The 27,737-nt window shown below is 43.4% G+C and overlaps 1 protein-coding gene across 4 annotated transcripts in view; it reads right to left on the bottom strand.

Annotated features, from left to right (window-relative positions):
• LOC309652441 (steryl-sulfatase-like) overlaps positions 1-27,737 on the bottom strand; it is a 344,513-nt gene that overhangs the window by 157,632 nt on the left and 159,144 nt on the right. For 2 of the 4 annotated variants that reach the window (XM_082446233.1, XM_082446230.1), the window contains 2 exons: positions 23,076-23,197; positions 9,572-11,077 (listed from right to left, as the gene is read on the bottom strand). In XM_082446233.1, the coding sequence (XP_082302359.1) occupies positions 10,704-11,077; positions 23,076-23,197 (496 nt within the window). In that variant the 3' untranslated portion in view covers positions 9,572-10,703. Of the gene's footprint in view, positions 1-8,084; positions 11,078-23,075; positions 23,198-27,737 lie in introns of those variants that run through there. The other 2 variants (XM_082446232.1, XM_082446231.1) reach the window with 2 other exon arrangements.

Here is a 27,737-nt window from a genome sequence, read left to right as displayed (position 1 = left end):
TTGCAGCGTGCAAAGTCCTAGTTGCAGCATGTGGGATCTAGTTCCCTGACCAGGGATCGAACCCGGGCCCCCTGCATTGGGAATGCGGAGTCTCAGCCACTGGACCACCAGGGAATATTGTGACTGCAATTGTGATTGAAGATGAGCACGATGGTGATGGTGTTTGAAGTTTAGGGATGAGGTCACGGAGGGTTCAATACTGAAGTCTTTCTACTTTTGTGTTTGTTTGCCGTTTTCCACAACATAGTGCTTTAAACAAATTATGGTTAGCAATTGTCATGCAGTCTTTCTATCCTGTCTTTCCATTTGGAATAACACTGATGAGAATGAATTTTACAATGTAAATTTTCATCTGTGCCTCTCTCAGGAAACATACGACATTATTTCATTCCAAGCTTTCATTTCAAAGTGCTGAGGCTTCCGAGGGCAGAGTGGAAGCATCTTCCTGTCAGCACAACCACAATGCAACCCCATGCGAATTATAAATAAATGATCTTTACTAATATCACATTTAACGTAAAAAATCAAAAGGCATAGTCTGCTCTATGTCCATGTCCGTGATGAAAATGTCTTGCTTTTCTAACACCTAAGTAATTGGCAACTACAATGGACCACGCAGTAATCAGAGAGCTGAGTTCCATGCTGGAAAGAACTCTGTACTTATCTGCCAAGAGAGAAGAAACTCTAGGGCAATGTGATTAACTCCCTACATTGGCAAATCCATATTTTATGGTTCAGGAATATTCATCGACCAACTAGGAAATGGTTTAGGGTACTATCGCAGTTTGCATTTGTCCTTACACACTACAATTAAAACAGTAGGAAAGATACATCAGAATGGGTCTTAATATGGTACTGCCGAAAACACTTTCTAATTGGGTAATCCTCTCTTGCTAGGAGAATTAAATGTGTTCTATTAAATAATCGTGTTTAATCATAACGGTGCCTTACAATTCAGCTGCCTTTGTCACCATCCTCCCTTCTCAGGCACTGGCGTGACTTACATTACAGAGATTGAATTCTTTTATGTTGAAATTCAATCCTCAAAATTAGTGATTCAGAGTCCCATTCATTCACTCGGTCAAATTCTTTTCCTTCCAGAGCGTGCAAATTTCTGTGGTTATGTTCCAAAGAGGAGAAATGAGAAGCCCGGCCAAGGTGGTTAGTCTAGATGAACTCCAGAAGGAGAGAGGACAGGGCTTGCTCCGTGCTACTGCTGAATGTTTCAAATCGGATGGGCGGTGCTCAGTACGTAGGCCGTTCACTGAGTACGCGTTAACATAGTCTCCGGGGCTGCTGCAGAATCAGTTTTGTCACGGCCATTAATTTCTAGAAAGGGCAGCATGCCATCTAGCTGTCAGAGACCCTGCTCGTGGCCAGATCTCATCGAAAGATAATCCAAGAGAATTGTCATTTCCCAGAATAAATCCCCACATCTTCGGAAGGGATTTCTTGTACTTCTAGAAAACTTCCTTGGAGCAGAGAAGCACAGAGGCCATCTTTTGCAGGGAAATATGTATTTTTAAAGCATGGTAAGTGATGAGTTGACACTGGATTCCTGCACGTTTTAGACATACAAGACAGTGAGAGGTGAAGGTCTGAAATTCTGGCTCTTCTGTCTGCGCCGGAGCTAAACTGTTGTTTGGACAGAAGCATTCATCAAGTGCTTTCTCATGCATTATCTAGAATCACTGAAGATGGACTATTATGGGATAATTGCCACACTGCGACCCACGGCAACTTCAGTCCTCTGACCTCTACTTTTTCATCTTTTAAGAGAAATGCACCATAAACAGAAGTGGGGATGATTAAGGCTTGCTTCTGTATTGAACACCAATCTTCCTCTCGCCTCCAACCCCTGCTCCCACTATAATGCCTAAGTCACCGTCTCATTTCTGCTTGGTCGTTCTCTTCTAATTGTCATCACTGTTGAATTTAAACAACTATACATGAGCAGAACCATCTATAGCCCTGGAAAATCTTTAACACTGCCTTGCTGTGATGGAAATTACACAACATGGCTTTAAATATTTCCCTAACACAAGTCGCCCTTTAAAACATTGTCATGGGAAAACAAGAGCCCTATATAATTTTTTTTTTGGCACCAGAATTCACTAAACATTATTGGGGTGAAAATAAAAAGGGCAAACAATTCAAAGGATGAAAGGTCAGAAGATGGTTTACTGGCATTTAAAATATATCACTGTTCCTACTATATATTCTTTTTACTTTCAATATAGTGTCAAAAATTTTAAACATACAATTAAACAAGATGAAACATTTTCAACATATTTAACATGGCATTAAATGTAGGCTCTGTTGTTACTGTTAAAGCAGAGACATTTAACTTGTACAGTCGTTGATAAATTTCCATTTCCTGTAAGATGTCACCCAGTGAAGTGATTATTTACCTCCCTGAAGCCCACTCAGGAAAGGTTAGGAGATGTGTACATTTCTGAAGCTTCAGTCAACCTAAATGTTAACTTTTGTGTTTTGTTTGTTTGTTTTTCATCCTGGCCCAAAGCCATCCTCATTTTTCCTCTCCTCCAACTACCTAAAATATCTTTCTAAGCCTGCCTAAGCCTCAACCATTCCAGTGTTCAAAATGCCCCCGGATTCCTTAGCAGATGTTCGAATGTAAGGGAAAAAAATGAGTGATGAAGTATCTGGCAAAATTTAATCATTATTCCTTTGCAGAAACAGAGTGGTGACATGAGTTAGCCAAGAAGAAGGTACTTAAGGGTGCAGTGACAACATCTAAGCCCTTGGTCACTTAAGAACAAAGGATTATTCCTTGCTCACCCTACACGGTCATCGTGGGTCAGCTGGGGCTCTGTTTGGTGTCATCCTCACCCTGAGACCAGTCTGGGGGACCAGCCTCTATGTGAGATGTGGAAAGAGTGCTGGGAAATTGTGATACTGGCAACTGATGCTGCAGCCCTCAAGTGACAGGTGACACTTCCTCCAAAACACAATCTTAAAATGTGCCTGGACCGTGGAACAAGCCACAGACCTTCAGCAAACACCACAGTGAGGGCTGTAAACAGTAAATGAACAAACACACAAAACCACATGCCTGTTTCTTTAAATGCAGTAAACCAACTCCACTAATCTGAACTCCATTTTAATGGTCAGTATCCTCAGATCGCTTCTTCCCTCTGGAAGTGTCTCAAGTCTGTAGGCCAGCTCAAAGATTCAATGTGTGGGTTGAATTCACGCAGCACCCCTCTGTGTTCCTTGGCAGGCCAATCAAAATAATGAGTTCTATCAATGACTTACATATCCGGCTCTTTGTACAATGTCACCATCTAACCAAGCCTGCTACGTATGGTGGCCCAGGTTGCACACTGGTCAAATTTAGAAAGCACTCTTCCTACGGTGGTGTGTTCATGTCACCCCTGGAGTTGTGCAGTAGACAGCACACACAGTCATACGTGGAGACCATGAAAATCTATCCATTTACTTTTTTTAACCAAAACATCACGGCATAAATCTGAGCATAAAGCAGTCTATTTACATCCTGTTTTCTATATCTGTTTCCTCATCTGTAACGAGACAATCATAACATCTATCTGATAGAGATGGAGTGAAGATTAAGTCAATGAACGCACAGACACACTTGGAATCAAGCCTGGGATGCATGAGTCTAACCAAACATCATCCCATAAGCCAGCCTATCACAGCAACGCACGGGCCCTGGGACCGTTTCCCACCTCACCTTCAGAATGATGAAACGTGTTGCAGAAACTCACTTTATCTCTGCTTCTGATGCTACAGCTGGGAATACGTCTCCCTGATACAAGCTCTAATGGATGGGTTGTCTCATACCTCTCTCTCGTAGCAGTTACTGACCCGATACATTTGCCTCGCCTGATAAAATGCCACGAGTGCCCTTTTCTGAATTATCTGAAACTCTTAACTTCTCCCAACCTTTTCATATGGCACTTGTCACCTTCGCTGAGAGGCACTAGACAACGCTGCTTTCAAACCCTGCTGCAGAAATGCCCCTCAGATTTTAACACGAAACTGATGCTCTGCATTAACTGAATGTTTTCAATGCTGACTTTTAAAGAAAACCACAGGAAATAAGCATCTCATGGATTAATTGGAAATACTAAACATTTAGTTACACGGCATTATTTCAAAGGTTGCTGAAAGAAGTTGGCATAAAAACATTACATCATCTTTTGATCTTTTTCTAAGGCTAAAATCTGATCAACAAAACTAAAATATCGCATTCACAGGAGTCTTTTACATATTCACAGGAAATATTTTTGAAAGTATTTCAAAAGTGATAAAGTTTGCAGGGAATTAAAAAAACATTCCTTGCAGGATATTTGGTCCTGTCCAAAACTTTTGTAAGACATTTGGTGCATCAGACATTTGGTCCATGCCAAAAGGTCCTTGAAATTTGGTCCTATCTAAAATGTCCATGAGATATTTGGTCCATGCCACACAATTTTGAACAGGACCAAATATCAAGGACCTTTTGGTGTGGACCAAGATGTCTCCTTGGGCGTTTTGGACAGGACCAAATATCTGCTAGCCAGAATATTTTATAAAAAGGTATTCATGAGAAGATTTTACTGTTAGAAATACCATCATTCCTAGGCATATATATTTTGAAATCTGCTATTTTCCTATAATCCATGATGCAAAATTTAGTATTCCACTTTGAGAAAGGATCTCAATATTTAAGTAATGAAAAAATTGCTGGTTGTATAAAGCAAGCAACTCTGTTTCTCACTCACTCACACTGTAGTTGCAGAATCACTTCTCCACAATTCTGGGCTGTGGGCAGGTGGTGGTAGTGTCCAGTATACTTCTATCTTTAAGTTTCTCTGTTTCCCACCTTCATATGGTTGACGGTCTTTAAAGAATTAAGGCATATACCACATTTCCTTGTCCATTCATCGGTTAGTGACATTTAGGATTCTGTCCACATACCGGCTATTATGAATAATGTTGCAATGATCATGGTTGTGCAGATATCTCTTTGAGATCCAGATTTCAATTTTTTGGATAAATACCCAGAAGTGAGGTGGCTGGATCCTATGGTAGTTCTATCTTTAATTTCTTGAGGAATCTCCATACTGTTTTTCACAGCTGCTACACCATTTTGCATTCCCACCAACGATGTAGAGGGTTCCAATTTCTCCACATCCTCACCAAGACTTGTTGCCTTTTGTTTTGTTTTGTTTTTTAATAATAGACACCCTTGAACTTTAAAAATGAGGGCAATCTTTCAGTAAACAACATGGATGAATGTTAGGTACAAGACGCTAAGTGAAATAAGCCAGTCACAGAAGGACAGATACTGCATGATTCCACTTATATGAGGAAACTCATAGAGGCAGAGAGCAGAACGGTGGTTGCCAGGGGTTGGGCGGGGGGGCGGGGTAAGGAAAATGGGGAGTTCCTATCAACGAGTATAAAGTTTCAGTTATGCAAGATGAATACATTCTAGAGATCCGTTGTACAATTCTGTGCCTGTAGTTAAAAATATTGTACACTGAAGAATCTGGTAAGAGGGCAGATCTCATGTTAAGGGTTCTTCCCAACATAAAATCAAAATTAAAAATTAGTGCATAGGCTTCTATTCAAAGCAACACCAGTAGATCGGAAAAAATCTTTTTGCAATCCAAAAAATCATCACAGAATGTCAAGCTCACATAATGCGGCCAAGCTTAGTGTTATTAGTCAAGCTAAGTAACCCTAGCTGCTGTTGCACTAACAGCCTCCAAATCTCGGTGGCTTAAAAAAAAAGATTAGATCCTGTTCAGGTCACAGCCACCTGTTGATGAGGGGAGGGGGGTTTCTCTGCAGCTGCCCCAGGTGGTGACTCAGGGATCCAGGCTATTTCATTACCATCATGGCATCACCATTCCTTGGGACCATCTCAGAGTCCTTACCTGGATATTCTGCATTCTGCAGCTACAAACAGAGGATGGTGCGGGGAACTTCCGGCCAGGCCTGAGTGTCTCTATGGTCCCAAAGATAAAAGAAGTGGGATACGTCTTCTTGCCCAATACCCATTGCAATGAAACCGTACGTAAGAGCTATGAGACAGTTTCTGCTTCACATGCAGTTACCAAGGGGCCCTGCCCTCTAGCGAATATGTCATATCTTTGTGTGTGACTTAGTTTTGCACCCTGTGTTAAATTTAGACAACATAAATTTTGACAGGCAATTCACAGTTCATATTTATAATAATATATTCATCGGAAATTGGGCCTTCAGAAAAACACCACCATCCCTCAGCACAGGTAATACAGTTTGAAACCTGAGATCCTCATATAACCAGGGAGGCCAATTTTATATCCCAGACCACCATATGAAAGTCATTGTGTTTGCTCATTGGGTAAACCATACAATCTGCCTTTTTTTAAAATTGCAGTGTAGCTGATTTACAATATTGTGTATTTCAGGTGTACAACAAAGTAACTCATATATATGTGTGTGTGTGTGTGTGTGTATATATATATATATATATATTTATATATATATTCAGATTATTTTCCATTATAGGTTATTACAATATATTGAATATCATTTCCTATGGTATACAGTAAATGCTTGTTTTTTTATCTATTTTGTATATAGTGGTGTGTATCTGTTAATCCCAAACTCCTAATTGAATCCTACCCCTCCCTTTCCCCTTTGGTAACCATAAATTTGTTTTCTATGTCTGTGAATCTATTTCTGTTTTGAATATATTATACATTCATTTGACAATCAGCTTCTTTGAAGATGGGTAAGATAAACAGCAGTACCCTGAGAGGTCATTTAGAGGATCTGAACTTCATGAGGAGAACCGCCTTTAGGGCAAACATTTGAGGCTCTCCTAGATGTAAGGTCCACTGAGTTCTCAGAAAACTGAGAAATTGCTTCATGACAATATTTCCTTTGCATGAACACACGGGTCGTTTTCAAGTTGCTTGTGTTCGAATTAGGTAAGTGGACGTTTCCTTAATTGAAAAGGCTCCTCTAACATAATATCTGACACTCTTAAATACTGGTAAATTACGATCACTTAGCTCGGAGCCCATCACACAAAGAGATGGTAGGAAGTGATGCCAGCTAGAGGCAGGTGTAGCAACACAGACCCGGTGCGTGGCATCGGAACACCAAGGATGGCCAGGGCACCCACACTGTCCTGACTGAGGCCAGGACAGCCCAGATGGATGGGAGGTGGGGGGAGACAGGCAGCTATAGTTTACGGGGCACTTGGTCATTGACATCACACCTGACATCCTCTGAGGGCCAAAGAGGAGGTGACGAAGCTTGGCGTGTACTGCACAGGAGCCTGTGCAAAGCAACATCTTTCATCCACGCACACCTCTCCCTACTATGACCCACGGGTCAGCCCGCCTCCCGACGGGCGTGGTTTAGCTTTTATGCAGGATGGCTGGGTCAGTGAGAGCTCATCTGAGCCCCAGCATCACTGCATTCCTTCCTTGTTCTCATGGCTTCAGCGGTTTAGTCTGACTCCGCTTCTGCCTTCCCAGGGAACCCAGTCGAAAGGTAGAGAAGAGAGGGCAAGGTTTGTCGTATCAAAATTTAGACTCTTCTCTGCCCCAGACATCTGTTGAGCAAAGAAGCTGCTTCAACTGGGTCCAGGACCGGTTAAGACCTCCAAGGCCCAGGAAGGAAACATATGCATAAGAGTCAAGATGAAGACAGGTTACATAAAAACATAAACCATATGAAAACACACAAGAATTCCATTTTACGACTGCGTTGGTACCTGTGCGTCTATGATCTTCAACCCCAAATGTTCAGTTTTTGCTTCTGACGTTAAAAGACATTAGACATTTTTTTGTGAGCCCCTGAAAAGAGGCCGTGTGCGTGATGGATAACTTGGCCCTTGCCCTGCCCTCTAATCATGAAAGTCAGGGGCTATTTATTTCTTACCCGTCTCTATACTTCTTACCCCTCCCCGGAGCCTCAGACATTCCATAAATATTTGCTGAACTAAAACCCATATTCCCCATCAATTACCATCATGCCCCAAACATAGGAAACACTCTGCACGCTTGCTGAATTGAGTCCTGTGGGAAAGCACGGCACGAGAGCACAGACTGTTGAATTGCCAAGGAAAATTTTATTTTAATTTTGCATTAACATCAGGACAAGGTTCTGGGAAACCTGCACAGAGGCAATCACTTCACAGGTCGCATTGTTCAGACAGATGCCAAATACTTTTCCCGCTTCTTTACCCTTCACTGGATGTCCTTCAGGGCTACCTGAAATCTGTTTCCTTTCTTTAATCCTTAATTACCTCGATGTGTAGGTTGTGATTTTGCTTTTCATGCAGTGATACTGACATCGTCAAATAATGCCCTGTCTATAGGTTAGTGTTTGCTTAGCCTTTAACATCTACGAAATGCTAGAAATACAAAGATTTTTTTAAAAAGAATTTGTTTAAAGCTTCAAAACCCACTAAGGTTTGCACATACAACTCAAGAGGTCACACCGATGGGAATTCCAATTTCCTGCTGTACATTCCAAGCAAAACTTTCAGATGGTAAGCGGTCTGAAGTCTATGGTAATGATGATTATGACAAATAAACCTGATTTTCAAATACCGTGACACATAAGGGTGATCCAAGTTATTTTGAGGCAAATACTTTAAAGCTCACTGTAGCTCCAGAGGTATATGTATTCTTCATTGGCTGTTACCATTGTACAGATTAAACAATTAATTCTATACAAAGCTATGTATTCACATCATCTATAAAACTTCTTCAAGTTATTTCACCCTCAAACACATGTTCTTACATCATAAAATGTTTTGTAAAAGTCCATCTGCATTGAGTATGTTCAACTCTGAGTAAACGTGATCATCTCCAAACGTAAGTTCCTAACAGTGGCTTTATATAGTTTTTGTATGATAATAGCAATAATCCTAACACGTTACTAACATGCTGGTGCATTCTTTCATGAGACTATTTCCTAAAACAATGTGACAGATTTTTGGCAATTTCTGGAAAGAGAAATCCGCATTAAAAGAAAGAATCCTGTTTGTTTTCCAACTTTAAACCATTCCCAGGGAGTGGGTGGGGGGTGGCGGGTGGGGGCGGGAATCATTTCTCTTTTTTAAGAAAAAGAAAGATTAAAATCTGAAATAGTAGACCTTAAAGAGGAGCTGGGGACATGCTGCTGGATCTTAGAAATTCTTCAGTGGAGACACACAGAGGAAATCAGAGTCCCCTGTCAGAAAGCCTGAGCCACCCTGTACACATTCTCTCCAAAGTGCCCGGAGGGGTCAGGGTACCCGGTGGGGTGGGGTATTCCATTGACCTGCACTCTTGTGGGATCGAGAAAACCCTGAGCCAAGAGCAGATGTTCAGACGTGTTCCCGAAAGAGATGAATGGGAGGCAGATGGACCACAGCTGAGGACGGATCAGTAAAGGCATCTGCATGATATTGTTGGAGGATGTTCAGCGCCTGAAGGTGACCTAAGTGCTCCCTGCACAGGTGAATTCTTTCCTCAGGAGGGGCTGGTGGCTCAGACGTTGGAACTCTCTCCAGCTGTGCCCCTAACCCCCAGTCTCCGACATGACCTGGTTACGCCTCGTCCTGCGTTACTGAGGTTGCAGGAAATGGAATTCAAACAAAATTGCGCATCTCATGGTGGAGGCATAGATATTTCTTAGCCGCAGGATCAGACCACCCAAAACACAAGTACGGACATGAACCACCTTCTCTCTTCATTAAATTCTGCAAGAACTCAAGATGTCACGGTCATGGGTATGGGTCGTGGATGGACTGCTTGTGTCTCTCTCCCCCCATGAAATATCACAATTTTACACGCCAAAAATTCTGAATTCTGTTAGAAAGGATTCCAGGGACTGCAGCATCACTGAAGTGGCCTTTGAGTTCAGAACCTCCGTTCACCAAAGAAACAGCAGAACCCAAGTAGAATGCTGCAAATTATGGGATGCAAATCCGTACAGGAGAGATTTGTCTTGGCATTATTGTTGCTGAGGGATTTCACCGAAAGGCTGTAGCACAAACAGCTGTGACCCTCTATTGTTTTTACTTAAATAGTGATAAGCTTCTAAATACTGTAAACTTCTCAAAGAAACTGTATATATATAAACATATATATCATGAATAGTATTTCATATTATTGCAAATAATACTGACAGTAATTGCCTTCCAATAACCAAACTGGAACTTACCATCATCCATGATGGGTCAAGATGGTCTTTTACTCATTATAACGTTGCACGTGTTAGGTTTACTAAACACTCTTTAAATTTTATTCTCTTTTTCGTGATGCGCTGTAAGGGGAATCCCAGTGGCCACAGCGTCACATCAGCTTGTGGAGTAAGTGATGCCTTACATCGTGGATCACACGCATTGGCTGAGAGATGAACAGGTTACCTGTGCAACTTCCTGCTCTCCGTCTGCACTGGTGTTGGCCAGACTCATTGAAATCCCGCCTACCGCATTCATGTAACGTTGGCCTTGGAAGACGTGACTAACGTCTATGCCTCTGTTTATGGCAAACCCTGATTTTTTCCCCAGGGCGTAAATGTGGGGTTTTGATGGAGCCTCCAGGTGAGAAGACAGAGAGAAGGGATCTGAGTCCCGGGGTGGGAGCTGCCAGCGCTGGCTTCACCCGGTGCCGCCCCCCACGCTCGTCTGTGATGCAGCAGGTGGGGTGGCCCCGGGCGCCCCCAGACGCACGTGGCTAACGGCTCCCTCTCCCATCCTGCTTCTCCCGGTCGCACTGGCAAGACAGGCCTGACGATGAGCAACACATCTGAAGCCACGGCTTCCAGATAAGGTTGCCCAGCGACAGCTGATTGGGGACGTCCCTCAGGGTCTCAGCGTGCCGGGCTGCCGCTTCCTGCATGGTCCCCAGGATCTCCCGGAACCGGGGCTCTGACGTCGGAGTTAACGGGTTTCTCTCCCTGGGGTCTTGGGAGATGTCAAAGAGCAGAGGCGGGTCGTGGTAGGTGACGTATTGCCCGTGACAGAAACACACGTGGGTGGCAAAGCATCCGTTGGCGCCCTCGGGGAAGAACTTGGGTGTGAAGAAAAAGGCTTTCCAGATGGACGTGCCTGTGGTTGACAAGGACAGAAGTGGGTTTCGTGGGGACAGGGTCATCAGAGTGACCTCCAAAGAGAACATGCACAGAAAGCACCCTGCCGTGCGCTGCAAGAAGGCAGAGACCTACCACTCGATTATGCATGGAATGGATTTCTCATGCTTAAGGCTCAAAAGGGTAAGAGACATAGCTTAAAAAAAAAAAAAAACCCACGCATTGCTGTTTAACTGCGACAGAACAAGAGACGAAGCTGATTATGCAATAGCTGTTAGGATGCAAATTTAACCATATTAAAACTTTGGCATTTCCTCCTTAATCCATCTCTCTCTCTCTCCCTCTCTCCCACCCCGCCCCTCTTCCTCTCTCTCCCTCTTCCATCTTTTTCCCAACCCCTAATTTCTTGGGAGAAGCTGGTGAGAAAGGAAAAAAGCTTACTAATTGTTTGAGCAGAGAATTCTAAGAGGACTGTCACAGTTCAGTCTCATAAACTTTACAGCTTGCAGCTGCAGTGGGGCAGGCACTCAGCAAATACACACTGACTAACAGATTCTAAGCTCCGAGCTCTGACCCTTTTTGTTCTCCAACTTCAAGATGCTAAGCTTCGCAGCCTGTGTTTCTGTTTAAAACAAAGTAGAGGGAAGAGGGAGCTCGACGCTAATATGTACGTGAGATGGTAAAACGTGACACACACACATACACATATACACACGTGTACACATACATACAGCCATCAGGAACCATCTGAAACACGCTAGGACCTCAGCTAACATTTGATTTCCTCCCTTTTAAGAAAGCCCAGACGCATCCCATCCAGCATTTAGTGAGGCTGGGCGTGAGGATGGGGAGAAATTGCAGCTGGGTTACAGAAATGATCTTTTGGGGATGAAGAAAATGTTCTGATATTAGATTTGACTATAGTTGTAGAACTCTAAACATTTACTAAAAATGGTTGAATTGGAATTCTATGCTCTATATGTGATACCTTAATAAAGGTGCTAAAAATTCCAAATTGACCCCAGAGTAGGATGGTTACATAGTTTTTAAAATGTAACTTCTGTGTTCCATTAAACACCCAATATTGACATTTTTAGAAAAAAATTAATTTACAAACAAATAATTGTGAAATGTTTGATTTCCTGTTTATCCTACAATGTTATGACTTTCTGAAAGCTGACTACTAATCACACATGCTCTGACAGAGGTCTAAAAACTGTTTCCTGGGTAGAAAAAGGTGGCAGATCAAAACAGAGTTAACACGTATGAACCAAGCAGAATTAGGTGCAGACCGAAAAAGTCCTTCTTTGCTTTATCCTTTCAGCTTTTTTATATAAAACCATAGAGACTGTCCCACTAGAAAGCATCACACACCTATTTAATTCACTTTGATCATTTGTTTGCCATGGAGATGGTGATTTTGTAGTTATAGGTATCGAGTGGCCCATGCATGGATCCAAATGCAAAAGAAATTAATGGAATTAACAGAAAACAATTGCCATGGGTCCCACGTTCTCCCCAAACAGACCCTGACCTCAGACAAGCATATTCAAAGGTGAGTAAGCCTCTCTGGTTTGGGGAAGACCCAGTCAGCACAGACAAGCAATGTGCACATGGCCTAGATGAATATACTAAAGAGATCCACAACAGGGAACCTGCCGTCCGTCGCGTAGTTGATGCTGGGAGAGATGGCACTTACTGGCTGTGTTGCTTTACACAACTTACAGGTCAGCACCTGCCTTCTAAAGATGAATTCAGGCTGCGAGGCTGCAGGAAGAATTCCAGGGCCTGCTTTCCCTCTCCAGCAGAAGATAAAGAGGAAGCGGGTTACCTTCAGATTCTTTCCGTCCCCCGCCTCACTCCCCTTGACCCCTAGATCTCCTTCAGAAGCCTTTTCGGCAGCGAGAAGCTGCAGCCACTTAGAATCTGTCCTTCATCAGGGTCAGCAGGGCCGAGGCTGTTACAGACAGAGGCGTGGGGAAGCAAGCCTCTTCCGCTCTGGCCCAAAAGCTGCAAATCTGCTGGCTGTTTTGAACTTGACAATCGAGTCCAGTCTTGGTGTTCTTAAAACCCCAAGAGAGTACAGGCTCCCGGAACAAATTCATTTAAGGGCCTGCCCTACCCGCTTGCTTTTGAAAGCCGTGCAAGCAGATTCCGTCACTAGCCACCTGTGCTCTGTCCTGCCCAGGTGTGAACAGACGGGCGGGCAGGTTTAAGGACCAGTCAGTAAATAAACCTCAAGCATCCTCACAGGGAGCAGCCGTGGTATGGCAATGTAGCTCGGACAAGGGCAGAATGAAGAATTAATGTTTCTGAAGATTTGTTGGGTAAGCTATAGGGGTCTTTGACTTTTTATAGCGCAATTTGTACTTTTTATAGCGCAATTTGGACTTTTTAAACTTTTTATAAAAAGATACATTGAGTATTCTCTGTATTATTTCTTTAGACCACTTCGGAGTTGCTCAAATGAGAGAAACTGGGCTGCATTTTATTGCATGTAGGTGTATAAGATACGAAGCCTTACTTCACGGTCTGTTCCGTTGCTCACCAAGAACCCAGGAATCGACATTGTCAAAGGTGTCATTTCAACAGAAAAAAAGTAAATCAGTAGATCATGTGATAAAACAGGAGGCACCTGGTGTCACCTTATATTTCTAATAGGTATATTTATTCCTGTTTACCAAAATTATTTTAATAATGTATTTCATCCTGGATTTCTCCATATACTACTAAAAAAATGTTGAGTTAAAAAAGTGTTTTTCTCTAGTGTTAAAATTCCAGTCCATTCTGAACAAAGGTTGCTTCTGTCTCACCTCTGTCACAGATAAATATTTTGACCACCACGGGATCTTAATCTTTCTTACAATTGAGGCCCACTGACCAGAGGAAGCAATTATTACATTTTCTAGGGAGAATGCAGGAAAATTAAATGGAACATTTTTTCAAAAAAATAGTCTAAGTAGTGATGGGAACAATAAGTCGACTTAGGTTTAAAATACGCTCCAAAAATTTAAGAGAAATAATTGTGACTATTAGAGGACAAAGATGTCAGTGACATACAGTTAGAGGGCTGCTTTGTCAAGGTCATAGAAAATGCTGTGGAGATCACTACCTACCTATGAAACCCATTTTTATGCAAAATCACCACTGGAAAAAAACTGAGTGGATTCATGAGAAAAGAAAGTTTACAGTCCTTTGACAAAAAGGCAAATAGAGTTTAAGTGAGAAAAACTTGACTCCTAAGCTAGACCCTGAACTCAGCACCTTCCAAGTGTAATCCTAAAACAGCTATTTCATCCAAATTAAAATAAGCAGTGGGTTCCTGGGATTTCTTGGGGATGTGAGCGGCGTGAGAGCCCAGGACAGGAACAGCTGTTGTGATTTTGATCACTTCCAGGGATTCAGCCACCAGAAAAGGTTCAGCGGTCCGTGGACAGAGAAACCCCAAGCCTGAGCATACAGGGTCCCCAAGAACAGAAACAGAGAGAATGCAAAGCCCGTTTTTTCTGTCCATGCGGCTCTGGAACCACCTTCTGCAGATATGAGATGCTTAGCTCTGCCTAACAGACACGAGTCCGCTTTGCAAAGTGCTTTTCCCTTCATGCGAGGATTCTTGTCGGTCTGGAGCCATGACCAGCATCAAGGGGAGACATCCTTTGTCTCTGAGCTCAGAAGTGTTTCCTGTCTTGGTGGCTAGTTGACTGCGATCTGCTTGAACTCTCCTCCCCTTTCTGACGGCTCTGACAGTGTGGGCTCCAATCCCAGCTCTGCGATTTCCTAGCTGTGGGATGCTGGGCGTGGCTGTTAAGCTCTCAGGGCCGCAGCTCCTTTTCTGATAAGTGAGGATAATAATAGTACCGGCCTCGGGGCTTTGCTTTGGGAGTTAACAATCCATCCCCTCGTGTAAAGCTCTCAGAACAATGCCAGGTGCATAGTAATAACCATCTTTGCGTTAGCTTTGAATATAAAGCTGCCGGCAATCTAAGACAAAAACACTAGTTTCTTTATGCTCTTAAACCTGTTGCCACTGTAATACGAGTCTTAAGACACCTTTCCCCCCCTCCTAAGGATTCTTAAAGAATACGGACAACAAAACTTAAATGGCTTCAACACGCTGGCTCCTAATTTATCACTCAGATTCAGACATCCTTTGATGAATGCTGTTGGAACAGCTCGTCTTGGCAAGATTTATTTTGGACGCTTGCAGGATTCCGCGTACATACGGAAGCCACACAGAGTCGTTTGGGGTTTTTGGTCTTAGCAGTGTTTCCCACCACATAGCGCCATCTTGGAGTCCTTCAAGAAGTATTTCAAAGACTATTGTGTTTTCCCACTGTGAGCGGCCCATACCACCCCCCTGGGACCCTCAGCTTGCCCCCTTAGTAATGCTGATCTCATCTCCTGGACGGACGTCTGAAAATCCACCCCAAGGTCCCCACGGCTCATGGCGACCTCCTTGATTCCACGATACCCCCCAACCGCGTTCCCCTGTCCTGAGCCAGCCACCCGACATCAATGCTACATTCTTGTCTTAGACCCAAAGATCCTAGGATGTGGGCCCACATGGAGGCACCTAGGGGACCAGTGTCTTCACACACGCTCCCAGAGAAGTGCGGACCCAAGGGCTCTTGTTCTTGACCCCTGAGACTCGTGTCCACCCATTCTCTGTAGCCCAGACCCTCAGTGACCCAGCACTGGGCTCATGGGCGACAGACCCAGTTCTGCCAGCTTCCTGCGCTGGTTGCACTGAGACTCAAGATACAAAAACACTGAGAAGGAAGAGGAAGCAGCTAAGGGCTGTGACCCAGAGCACCTGCTTTTAAATTCAGATTTAGAGGAACCCTAGCTCCACGAGTGATGCCTGAGTGCCCGAAAGCAAAACACTCCCTTTGACTAGGCGTTTGTTTTTGCATTTTGGGGGACGGAAATATGAATCCTGTACTAAGTGGGTACACAAGGCGTGCTGAAGTCTCCCACTCCCCTTCACCGTCTCTGTGTGTTGAAATCCTATCCATTGTTCAAGGTCCGACAACTCCTCCTCCGTGAGCCTGTCCAGGTCTCCAGCTGGAAGTTACCCCTGTTTCCCGGCGCCTCTCAGCAGTTTCTACTGAGCATTCAGCCCTGAAGGGCTACCACCGTCTGTGGACTCCATTTCTTTCTAGGTTACTCGCTCTCTGAACACAAGAACTGTATCTCCCACGTGTGTTAAATGCCCAGTACCTAGAGCCTTACATAGAAGAGTGAATGTATCTGTGAACTGCCAGCGTACAGGGCCTTACGTAGAACAGATGCTCAATAAAAATGTGCTGGGTAAATTAATGACGAATGAGCCGACAGGATGAGCAGGAAGACACCGAAAAAGAGGGAAGAAGCCAGCTGCCACCACGAAAGCCGGCATGGGGGCAGACAGGAAGCCCAGTACGTTCTGTGTGTCTCTCCTCCAGAGCCACTGGGGGCGTCCTGCCTAAAATCGCTCAGTGCCAACACAGCCTCCAGCCAGCCAGAGATCCAGGCTGCTTGGTGACATTTGGTCACGGCAGATAAATGAGCCAGGAAGTCAGAGATTTCTTGGGGTGTCTCCACGTCACCTTTGCCTTCAAGAAAGTGTGTGCACACAGGCATGTGCAGGGTGGACGTGGTGGCAGTGGGAGGGTGTAGATCAGGGTCAGAGTTCGTCCAGGGGAGACCAGAGCTGAGGTCCCCAAGGATGGGTTGGACTTAGGGAATGAGAGGACACGAATGAATTCCAGAAACAGTCCATGGGCCTGTGGAGATGGCCAGAGAGACAACAGGGAGGAATAAGAATCATCTTTGTGAGTGTGAATAGAAGAACTTACTGTCTTGGGGGAAGAAGTTCCGATTCACCACAGGGCAGACTCTCAAAGTAGCCAGTGTTGGTTTAGCATCCAACTTTGACGTCAACTCTTGTTACTGCACGCCTGTTCTGTGACCTCTGACACCTCTTCGTCCTCATATCTGTAAATAACTTTGGTAGAGACTGACAACTATCCTCAGGCTCCCACAGTTGTGGGGTGTTACCAGGGCACACAGACACCCATAATGAAGGCTGCACTGCCCAGCCTCCCCTGATACCAGGTGTGCACAGGTGACCAACTTCTCGCCTGGGGAACATCTTCCTTCGGAGATATCGGACATGCACCCTTTTCCTCTCATCCTTTCCATCCATTGCTCCCTCCTGCTGCCCGTAGGTGGACACTGTCACCCGTCTCCACGCAGAAGAAGCTGCTGCATCCTCCAGGTGGTGGGACGGAGCGTGGAGTCTGCATCCCTGAAACTCTGTGGACCACCTACCGCTAGACGTCACTCACGAGATGAAGACAGAAACCTCCCTCTGATATAAGCTACTGTGACTTTTTGTTTCTGTTACAGCCAAATCTAATACGAATATAATCAAAATCACTTTTAATCAGGAGGATTAAAAGAGACATCATATGCAAAGAGCGTAGCAGAGCGTCTGCTAGACAGGAGATATAGAATAAACGTAAAGGTGCAGTGTATTGTTATCAAGTGTGTCTTCAAAAGACATGCAGTGGTCACATAAAAAAGATGATGCGTTTCAAGAAAAAGAGATTAACAGAAGGAAAAGCCTAAAACCACCTACAAAACATTTGTGGATAGAAGATCCGAAGGTGAGGAAGACACAAATATTTAATATAAATATGAATACCTAATATAAATACTTAATACAAATATTCACTACAACATGCCTTGGTTAGAACTAAAATGTACCCATAGAAAACGCCCAGGTCTGCTAGCAGATGGAAGCAAATCAGGACAGAGTTAGAAACAAACAGGAATACTGTGAGAACTGACAGATGCCCCACGCTGACATCGAAGAAGAGAGATGTGCAAAACATTGTAGAAAATCAGTAGGAGCGAGTACATCAGGGGGAAAAGGGCAGAAGAAGTGGCCTACGGTAGTTGCGAATAAGCTGGGTGCTAAGCTAACACTGGAGGACTCGTTCAGAAACACTGTGCTTTTGGCATTCGAGAAAGAAACTCCCATTTTGATGTATTTTGTCTCTGTAAGGAAGCAAGGTTGCATTGTGACAAATGAACAGAAGTCATGGCTGGCACGTTTTTCACCCAAGAACTAATGTAATCTTAGGTCAGACATGCGAAAACTTTAGCCGAAAAGTATTAGATGTCTGTAGAGAACAGACTTGTGGTTGCCAAGGGGGAGGGATTTGGGGGAGGGATGGATTGGGAGTTTGGGATTAGCAGATACAAACTATTATATACAGAATGGATAAACAACAAGGTCCTACTGTAGAGCACAGGGAACTATATTCAATATCCTGTGATAAACCATAATGGAAAAGAATATGAAAAAGAATGTATATATGAATAACTTAGTCACTTTGTGGTACAGCCGAAATTAACACAACATTGTAAATCAACTATACTCCAATAAAAAAAAAAAGTAGATGTATGTTTCAAAAATGGTCTAATATTATTTATAAGGTAATAGGAAGTGCCACATAAAAATACATGTTTGATAGACCAAGTGGGAGAAAACAAAAAAAATCCATCTATGACGGTTTTTTTCCATGAAAGGAAATGAATGGTTGGGACGATAAGCCCGTTACTGAAGAGTCTGAGTGATAAAGAGATAAAACAAATTGAATAAACATTGAACACAATTTCCGGGAAACCTTCTCCATCCTCCTATATCACCATCACACCTTCTCTTAGGTTGTGGGCAAAGCAGATTCCATCCATCCTGGGACACATCACCCTGCGTTCCTACAATTACACGCACACACGTCCCGCGATACCGGGATGAGAAGGCAAGTGAAGGAATTAGTGGGTGAATATCGCAAACGTCAAGAGCTGTTGGGAATGCAGCCTTTGGTCGAGATTTTCAACCAAAAGGAAAAGGAAATCCTAAGACCTGAAATATATCCTTGAAGTGATTTACGTATATGCGCTTTTTCTTAATTGCAACAAAAGTTCTGGTTGGGCGAGGGCTTCTCCTTCTTAAGGTAAGCTGGAGTACAGGAAAGTTCTCTGCAGCTTTCATTTGAAAATGCCACAGCCCCCATGAGTTCAGCTTCAGCCCTCTATTTGTTGTTTCTGACCCTTCAGGTTTAACTTCCGATAATCAGACAAAGGAGAATCAGACCACCAACACAAACTGAAGTCATTAATAAAGACAAAAACTAAGCATAGCCTTTCTTACACCAATCAACTCCTGAGACACAAGCAGCTGTAATTAGAATCTTCTCTCTTTTCTTAGGTGCATTTTAGAGGCAAAATTAATTTTTTAACTGGGTGAAAATCTTAGTGAACAAAGCAACCATTTTTCCTCAATTACTATTGTAATGCTGTTGCAATTTTAAACCTCACTTATCTCCTATTTTCAAAAAAGGCACCTTTAAAAGAGCTAGATATAAACAAATTTCTTTAGAATGAATTCTATTTTCCTACTGCTTTTTGTTGTGATTTAAGATTAAAAAAATTTTTTTTGAAGTCTTAAAAGTCAAAATTGTTTATCGTTTTTCTATAAACAATGTATGGGCTTCCCTGGTGGCGCAATGGTTGAGAATCTGCCTGCCAATGCAGGGGACACGGGTTTGAGCCCTGGTCTGGGAAGATCCCACATGCCGCGGAGCAACTAGGCCCGTGAGCCACAATTGCTGAGTCTGCACGACTGGAGCCTGTGCTCCGCAACAAGAGAGGCCACGATAGCGAGAGGCCCACGCACCGCGATGAAGAGTGGCCCCCACTTGCCGCAACGAGAGAAAGCACTCGCACAGAAACAAAGACACAACACAGCCATAAATAAATAAATAAATAAAATTTAAAAAAAACAATGTATGTTTCAGGTGTACTATTGAGGTTTTTCAAATGATGCTTTAAGAAAAAGTCACAGGAGAGAAGTTTCCAACAAACTTGAATTGAAAAGCTAGCAGGATTTATGGGGCTCCGTGGATTCCACATCAGCATAACCACATCCCATGGATTTCTGTACGACCAGCTGGTCTGGAAACTCTCACACTAATGCGAGCATTTAGTTTATAGACTTATATTCATCTGCTCAAAAATCTGCAGCAGAATCTCAGAGCCAACTATCTACCAGTCTTTTAAGATAAATTTTACCATAAAATCAAGTTGTCATTACATTGAATTTTTACTAACACTGCTTCATAGGTCAAAACTGAAAGCCAAACTTTTTGAATACACGCGGAACAGTAAATTTAAACTCACAATTCCCACTGTAATGCAAGAAAAGTTACCGGTGTTCTAATAATGCTTTCGTGAGTTCTTCTAAAATGCAATGGGCGTAAGGATATGAGATGATTAAGTTAGGCCATTCAATTTGCTGAGACAACGAAATTACAGAAACATTATCATTAGAGAATTATTCAATTATAGAGAAGACACTGAATATAAAAGCTGAAAGGGGTTCATGTTTTAAAAGGGTGGAAACAGCATTCCAGCTCTAAGTTTTTGGAAAAATGAGCAACAAGTTGGGAACTGTAATATGCAGGCGTCCAACTAATCAAGACAAACGGGAACTGGATCTTAACCACACCACCACTCAATTCTAGTTTACGGGTACCAGTGTACTTACTGCTGGCAAGCTTGTGCTTTCTGAGCGAGGAACAGGGCGTGCGTTCGCTGTGTCTGCCAGTTGCCAGGGTGTCAATGCTCGCCGCCTGGCTGACTTCCAGGTAGCAATGCTTTCCCAACAAGCTGGCAAGATTCCTGAGCCATCCGGAGGTGGCTCCAGCTCACTGCTGCCCTGACGCTACATTTCTAAACCCTGATCCTAAATGGCTCTCTTCTTTTCTAGCAAAGTATTTGGAGGTCAGGAGGCAGCCCTCTTACCACTGACAATTATGGGAAGTGTCTCCCGTGTAGTGATTACCATGAACTCCTACCAGCACAGATCCGAGATGATGTCGGTCATCTCCTCTAACTAGTACTAGTTGACTTTCTGTATTCTCTAGTTGACAGGTAACTCCACACACACGAGTGACACTTCCTTACACACCTGTGCACTCCCAGCTGTTTGCACAGCCTGCAGCCTGTCCTGAGCTAAGAGGTAAGCAACTCCCTGGCAGAGAATCTGGTCTATTTTGCTCCCTGACAGGTGTGCAGCCTAGCCTAGAAGGTGCCACATAGTAGATGCTCAATTAAATACGGGTAGAACAAATGAACAGATGAAATACTGAGCAAACAGCCATGGAGCCATGTGTGACAGCCAAGGCAGCAACCACTGTTACTGAGTTTCAGGCATAATCTGAAAAGCAGATGAGACGATTCATAAAACCCATGGTTTCCTGAGACCCTTTAGCTAGATGGATGATTCCGGTGTGGAAACACCGTCATTTTTCCTCGTTTGCTGCTGCTTCAAGACAGAAGATAGTAAGGAACTGCATAAGAGAAAATGTCACGTGTGTGTGTCTTAGAAGCAAGTTTTATCCCCAGGCCAGCTGCCCATCAGAATCTGGGTCTTGTTTTTCTCACTTACTCCTATTTTCTGCCTCTTCCTGTCCCTTTTCTGTTTACTCCTCCACATAATGCGCTTCTCCAGCCCCTGATCCAATATGTTTCTTCCGGCTCCTCTAACTCGAGGGGGTTGGCTTTATTTAAATGCAATTCTGCAAGGCTCAGGACGTGATATCATCCTTCTTTAAACAGCCAAGAGTCCCCGAGACTTTGTCCTTTACGCTTCTCGCAGGCTCCGTATAAAAGGAAGTGGCGAGGACCACATCTCTCATTTACGATGAGATGGCTCAGATCTAAATGCTGCCAATAATCCTAAAAAGAGACAGCATTCCTATGGGTGTTAGGAATGATGGACACATTGATGAGATAGGTAAATAGGATCCCTCCAGGCCTAGAATCGTGCGCCCATGGTTTTGCCATATTGGTCTTCCAGAAGCTACCTCAAGGAAGCCGTCCAGATTTAAAGTATAAACGTTGAAGGGTAGACCTGGTGTGATTTCTTTGGGTAACGGAGGGTTATAATTTTCCACTCTAAGAATAATGGAGCAGCTGCTCTTTAAATGATGTCTTTGGTAAACTGACTGGGTGAGCAGGACGGGGTGCGGGGTACCTTGAAATCCAGCATCAGAGTCACCTGAGTTTTTACAAAGTCATCAGCTGCAGGGGATAAACAAGCTGCTCTGAGAATCTCACCTCTGGGAGCAGAATCCCAAAACACACTAGAGAAGTGGGGAGTTTCATTTTCCTACTGAAGAGGAACCTCAAAGTCCAATATCAGCATTTACCTCTGGGATATACAGCAGGGGTATAATAGTTGCTGGATTCCCATAGACTCCTAGGCATCTTAGCGATGTGAGCCTTACTGTAATTCTAAGTTTAAATACATGAAAACCAGATGTGAACCTGTCACTACACCGACGATTCTCACTTGGTTCCACTTGGTCCTTTATGCTTGTTAGAAATGCACCCCTGTATCCGCTGTTGGAAAACCCAAAGAAGGTCCCGTCACTGATACAGTGCACGATTTAAAACACACCTGGGTTTGGGAACCATGATAACATCAAAGCGTTTGAACTCTGTCTTAAATATCTACCTTTAGCAAATACACACGATCCGTGACCAAACACAGATCGATGAGTCACGACCCCTACCTTCGAGGCTCAGGAGAGAAGGTCGGGTAAACATCTCAAAGGCACTCGGTGCCAGTGCAAAAGCTACAGGACAGCAAGCAGAAAAGACGGCTTTCAGGGGGGCTGGGGCGGATGGATAAGCATTAGCCAGGAAGGGAAAAGAAAGGAAGTCCTCCCAGGTTGAGGGAGCTGCAAGCACATGTCACGGCAATGCGTGACGCCCTACCTGGACAACCACGGGACCGGGAGGCGTAAGAGAAGAAGGGACGAGGAGGAGGCCGGAGAAAGCAAAACTAAGCATCTTTCAGGCATCTGATGAGAGCAACGCCCTCTTGCAATTTCTTCTATTCCCATGGCCGTGACTGCATGTAGCCGTACAAGCATGGAAAGAAAGATGCGTCTACTCACTGTTCTGTGGGTGCCAGCGCACGGCGTTCAGGTAGAAGTTGCAGTAGTGGAAGAGAAACTCGTGATCCGAACGATGGCTTCTCCCTTGAAGCAGGGGCATCAGGTCACGTCCATCGATGATCCTGGGGGATAAAGCAGGTGGGCATTAGGGGGCCAAATCAGCCTTGGGCTAAAACATCCCGACGTCTGCACTGTCCTTCCAGCAAATGGCGGCATGATAGAGCTACAACATGGTAATGAAGTAACGAACCCAGGACACTAACTGACCCACGTTGGGCGCCATATGCAATGTAGGGAGGCCAGCTCTGCTCGTGCATGAACTCATTTCATCCTCCAAGCAGTGCCGTGAGTTGTGACCAGTATCATTCCAGGATGATGGGATGAAGAAATGGAGTGATTCACCCAACGCCACGTGTGTCGTAAGAGCCAATGGGATTGAAACCCAGCTGACTGGGCGTCCGTGCTTTCCACTGCTTTCCCCTGCTACTGCTCCTATACCGAGTTTTCTGCCTATTGCCTTGGCAAACAGTGTATTCATAAACTACGGATCTACTGAAAATAAGAATTTCTGACAATCTGAGTCTTAAAAAAAGATAATATACAGCACAGGGAAACTTAGATTGGAGGGACTTCAATGTAAATGAAGTTCTAAGTCCCAGTGACATGATTTGTAAATAATAATGATGATGATATTAAATACCCCGAAGATATAAATGTACTCACATGTATTTACATATCACATATACACATTACATATATGTTTACATTCTCAAAGGTAAATATATCTCTTCTATAACTATGCCGAGAAGGGGAACTTTCCAGATGGTAGGCAATAACTGTATACGACTGCTGATGAGCAAAATTAAGACTATTTGGATGTTACATAAAGGAAAAAAGCCTATAATTTTGTGTTGAGTGAAACATACATTAACAGCCACTAGAGAAATTGAAGTCGTCGATTACCATTAGGCCACTGCCACCTAAACCTGGGGCAGAAAACTACTTGGAAAGAGGTAGATTGTTGAACTTGAGGGTTTTCTTTCTCTGATTAAAAACATTCCAAGACAAATATATGATATCGCTTATATGTGGAATCTAAAAAAAGGGTACAAATGAACTTATCTACAAAATAGAAATAGAGTCACAGATGTAGAAAACAAACTTATGGTTACCAGGGGTAAAGGCGTGGGCAGAGGGATAAATTGGGAGATCGGGACTGATATAAACACACTACTATATATATAATAGATAACTAATAAGGACCTACTGTAGAGCACAGGAAACTCTACTGAATACTCTGTAATGGCCTAGGTGGGGAAAGCATCTTAAAAAGAGTGGATATGTGTATATGTATAACTGAATCACTTTGCTGTACACCTGGAACTAACACAACATTGTAAATCAACTATACTCCAACAAAAAATTTTTAAAAAAACAACAAAACACCCCATCCCTGGCACTTCCTACTATGAGGAATTGAGAAACCGGAACTTTAACTTGGCTATGTAACGTGGGTATAAGCACTCTTGAGAGGTCCTACATTCCCTTGAGTTTTTGGTTTTTTTTTCTTTTTTCTTTGTGGTTTATTTTGGTGTCGCTAAAAACCCCATCATGTAATTATTGCTGACTGCTTCTCTGGTCCCCACCTTAGTTATTAATCACGCGCTCCGCACAATTCCACGGAACTGAAAATATTCTATTATTGTAAGTTAAAAATAAGAACAAAAGACAGAATTGGCTCACTTTCCAAGCCTGATTCTCATTTGCCACGAGAGGAACAAGGTAGACAGATGATTCTATCCAGAAGCAGTGTGTTCTCTGAATACCAGTTCTATCCTGAAATGGCCGATATTGTGAATTTCAAGAAAAACTCAGTCCTTAAGATTAGGAGAGCCTAAGTAGGTGGAAAGGAAGCAAGGGATGAGGGGAGAGGAGCAGAGAGGAGGACCTGAGCATAAAAAGCCCCCAGTGGTGAAAATCCTGAAGGTGAGAGATGGGACAGACGGGCCCAACCCCTCTCCATCGCCTTTAGCTCCACGTGGAGAGAAGGCCTTTCCATGATGGCTCAAGGGTGAGAATGAATCTCCGTTTCTCTGACTCAATGTCTAGCTCATTTCTCGAAGCTGTTTTTCATCATAAACCCACAAAACTCAGCACTTAAGAATCCAGGAGACAGAACTGTTTTCTTAAGATTGGTATTTCATAACTGAACTGGGCCTGATCCTACAAAGGGGGATTTAATGACAAAAAGAAGACTGCAAGTCTCATAGACTTTTTTTCTGACTTCCAAGCAAAAGATTTGTCTCTTTTTTTAAGGAGGGAAGCAAAGCCTGTTCTGCAAACTTCTTTTTTCTTGCAATGCAGAGGCAGATCTCATTTATTTTTTACATCCTATACCTGACGCACTCTTTCCTGGAAGCCGGCAATAAATCACGCTGCGATGGAAACCACTGTTGAACAGTGCTGGAGAAATACGGCTTGTCAAAAAGAGACTCATTTCTGCCATGAAAAATGGAAAGTGACTCCATTGAGCTCAACTTTTAAACGGTGTCTGAGCTATCAAAATACTTGGGATGGCTGGGATGGAAATGTCTGCACAACATCACGATTCGTGGCAGAAGGGCCCATACACTTTCAAAGTGATGCGAAGCACCGCCGCTTCCCTATGGGAATTGTCTGATTGGCCTTTTCTGTAAACAAATTCAACTTTTCATAGCAAGTTTGCAGGACAGCCACGGCTACAAAATTGGTGCTTTTTTTCCCCCGGTGTCTGCGTGATTCTGTGAAAAATGTGCTCATTTGAGATTGTCTTTAACTTGGAAAGTGAGATGATTCTCTTTGGGTTCCTGACTCATGACAACCATGGGGATAGTAACAATTCAGTGTCAAGGAGAGGCATGTCTGAATTTCAGGTCAAATTCAATAGCATGGGGATGACTTTCACGTAACTGAAAAGAACATGTTTGGGGAACTTCTGGGGGGGACAGTGACCTCATCCCCCCACGAATGTGCTGTCTCTCTCTCAGCTGAGTCAGCGACCCATGTACTTGGGGACGTCCCTCCGACCCACCTGTGCCTGGTCCACTCTGGGGAGGATTTGGGGACCAGAGCAGAAGGGAAAGGCTTGGGGGACTGAAAAAGAGGTTAACTTGGGGCACAAGGTGAGTTACCTGTTGCCATATTCAAAATAAGGTGGATTCATGGAAGCAACCTAAGTGTCCATCGACAGAAGAATGGATAAAGAAGATGTGGCACATATATACAATGGAGTATTACTCAGCCATAAAAAGAAACGAAATTGAGTTATTTGCAGTGAGGTGGATGGACCTAGAGTCTGTCGTGCAGAGTGAACTGGGTCAGAAAGAGAAAAACAAATACCGTATGCTAGCACATATATATGGAATCTAAAAAAAAATGTTTCTGATGAACCTAGGGACAGGACAGGAGTAAAGATGCAGACGTAGAGAATGGACTTGAGGACACGGGGTCAGGGTGAAGGGTAAGCTGGGACGAAGTGAGAGAGTGGCACTGACATATATACACTACCAAATGTAAAACAGATAGCTAGTGGGAAGCAGCCACATAGCACAGGGAGATCAGCTCGGTGTTTTGTGACCACCTAGAGGGGTGGGATAGGGAGAGTGGGAGGGAGACGCAAGAGGGAGGGGATATGGGAATATATGTATATGTATAGCTGATTCACTTTGTTATACAGCAGAAACTAACACAACATTGTAAAGCAATTATACTCCAAAAAAGATGTAAAACAAACAAACAAAAAAATGTGATTTTTTTCACTGTAGAGTAGGAAAGGAAACATTTTTAGAAGAAAGCACATAGATCTTTGATAAACTAAAGGGAATCCCAAGTACCTAGAAAGTCTCTTTCATAATTAAAAGTGTTTCCACCCGTAAACATCAAACATTCTGCCATATGTGAATAGAAAGCAAAATCAATTATACATAGTGACATGTACGTGAAGAGTTTCGACTTTTATTCTGCAAAGTGGAGCTGAACTGGGTACAGCTTGCTGTTTTATCTGTAGGGCTCTATGGAAGAAGTCTTTTGTGGTCACCCAGCTAGATGTCAGCAAAATTTAGTGGGAGAACCAAGTCACTCCCCTTGCCTTCATCAGACATAACTGATACCAAGCATTTGGATTTCTTTTCCAAACTTGGAAAAAAAAAATGAAATCGAATTTTCATTATGGAATAGGAGAATTGGGCATGCCAATCTTTATTAAGAGGGAGCATGGTCATAGACTCACTATGGTAATACTCTATCTGCTTGCAAAGATGAGGCTGACAGGTTTTCACTTTAATGAATTAATGTATTTAGGTATTATACTTTTGTTGCCTATGTTTTATATCACAGAGAAAGACTGCCCTCCATTTATGTCCAGAATCAGCTTATTTGGAGACGCAGGGGGAATGATTTTTCCGCATATCCTGGGGTGATGGCCACGGTAGGTATGAAGGAAAGATTCACTGCCAAGAGGAATCTCATATAGGCACACCACGGGGTTGAATTAGAGAATTCTCATGGCAGCACTGAGACTCTGCAAAGTGAAAATCTCTACGTGTAACCCTGGGACTGCTGCTCTTTTCACCTAAGCAGAAACCCTGCATCGAAGGGCTTTTCATTTCTCACCAAGCTAGGATT

Source organism: Balaenoptera physalus, assembly GCF_965194825.1.
Source record: "Balaenoptera physalus genome assembly, chromosome: X".
NCBI classification, from domain to species: domain Eukaryota; kingdom Metazoa; phylum Chordata; class Mammalia; order Artiodactyla; family Balaenopteridae; genus Balaenoptera; species Balaenoptera physalus.
Note: the sequence above shows the minus strand (reverse complement) of the source record. Positions and strands in the feature narration are given on the sequence as shown.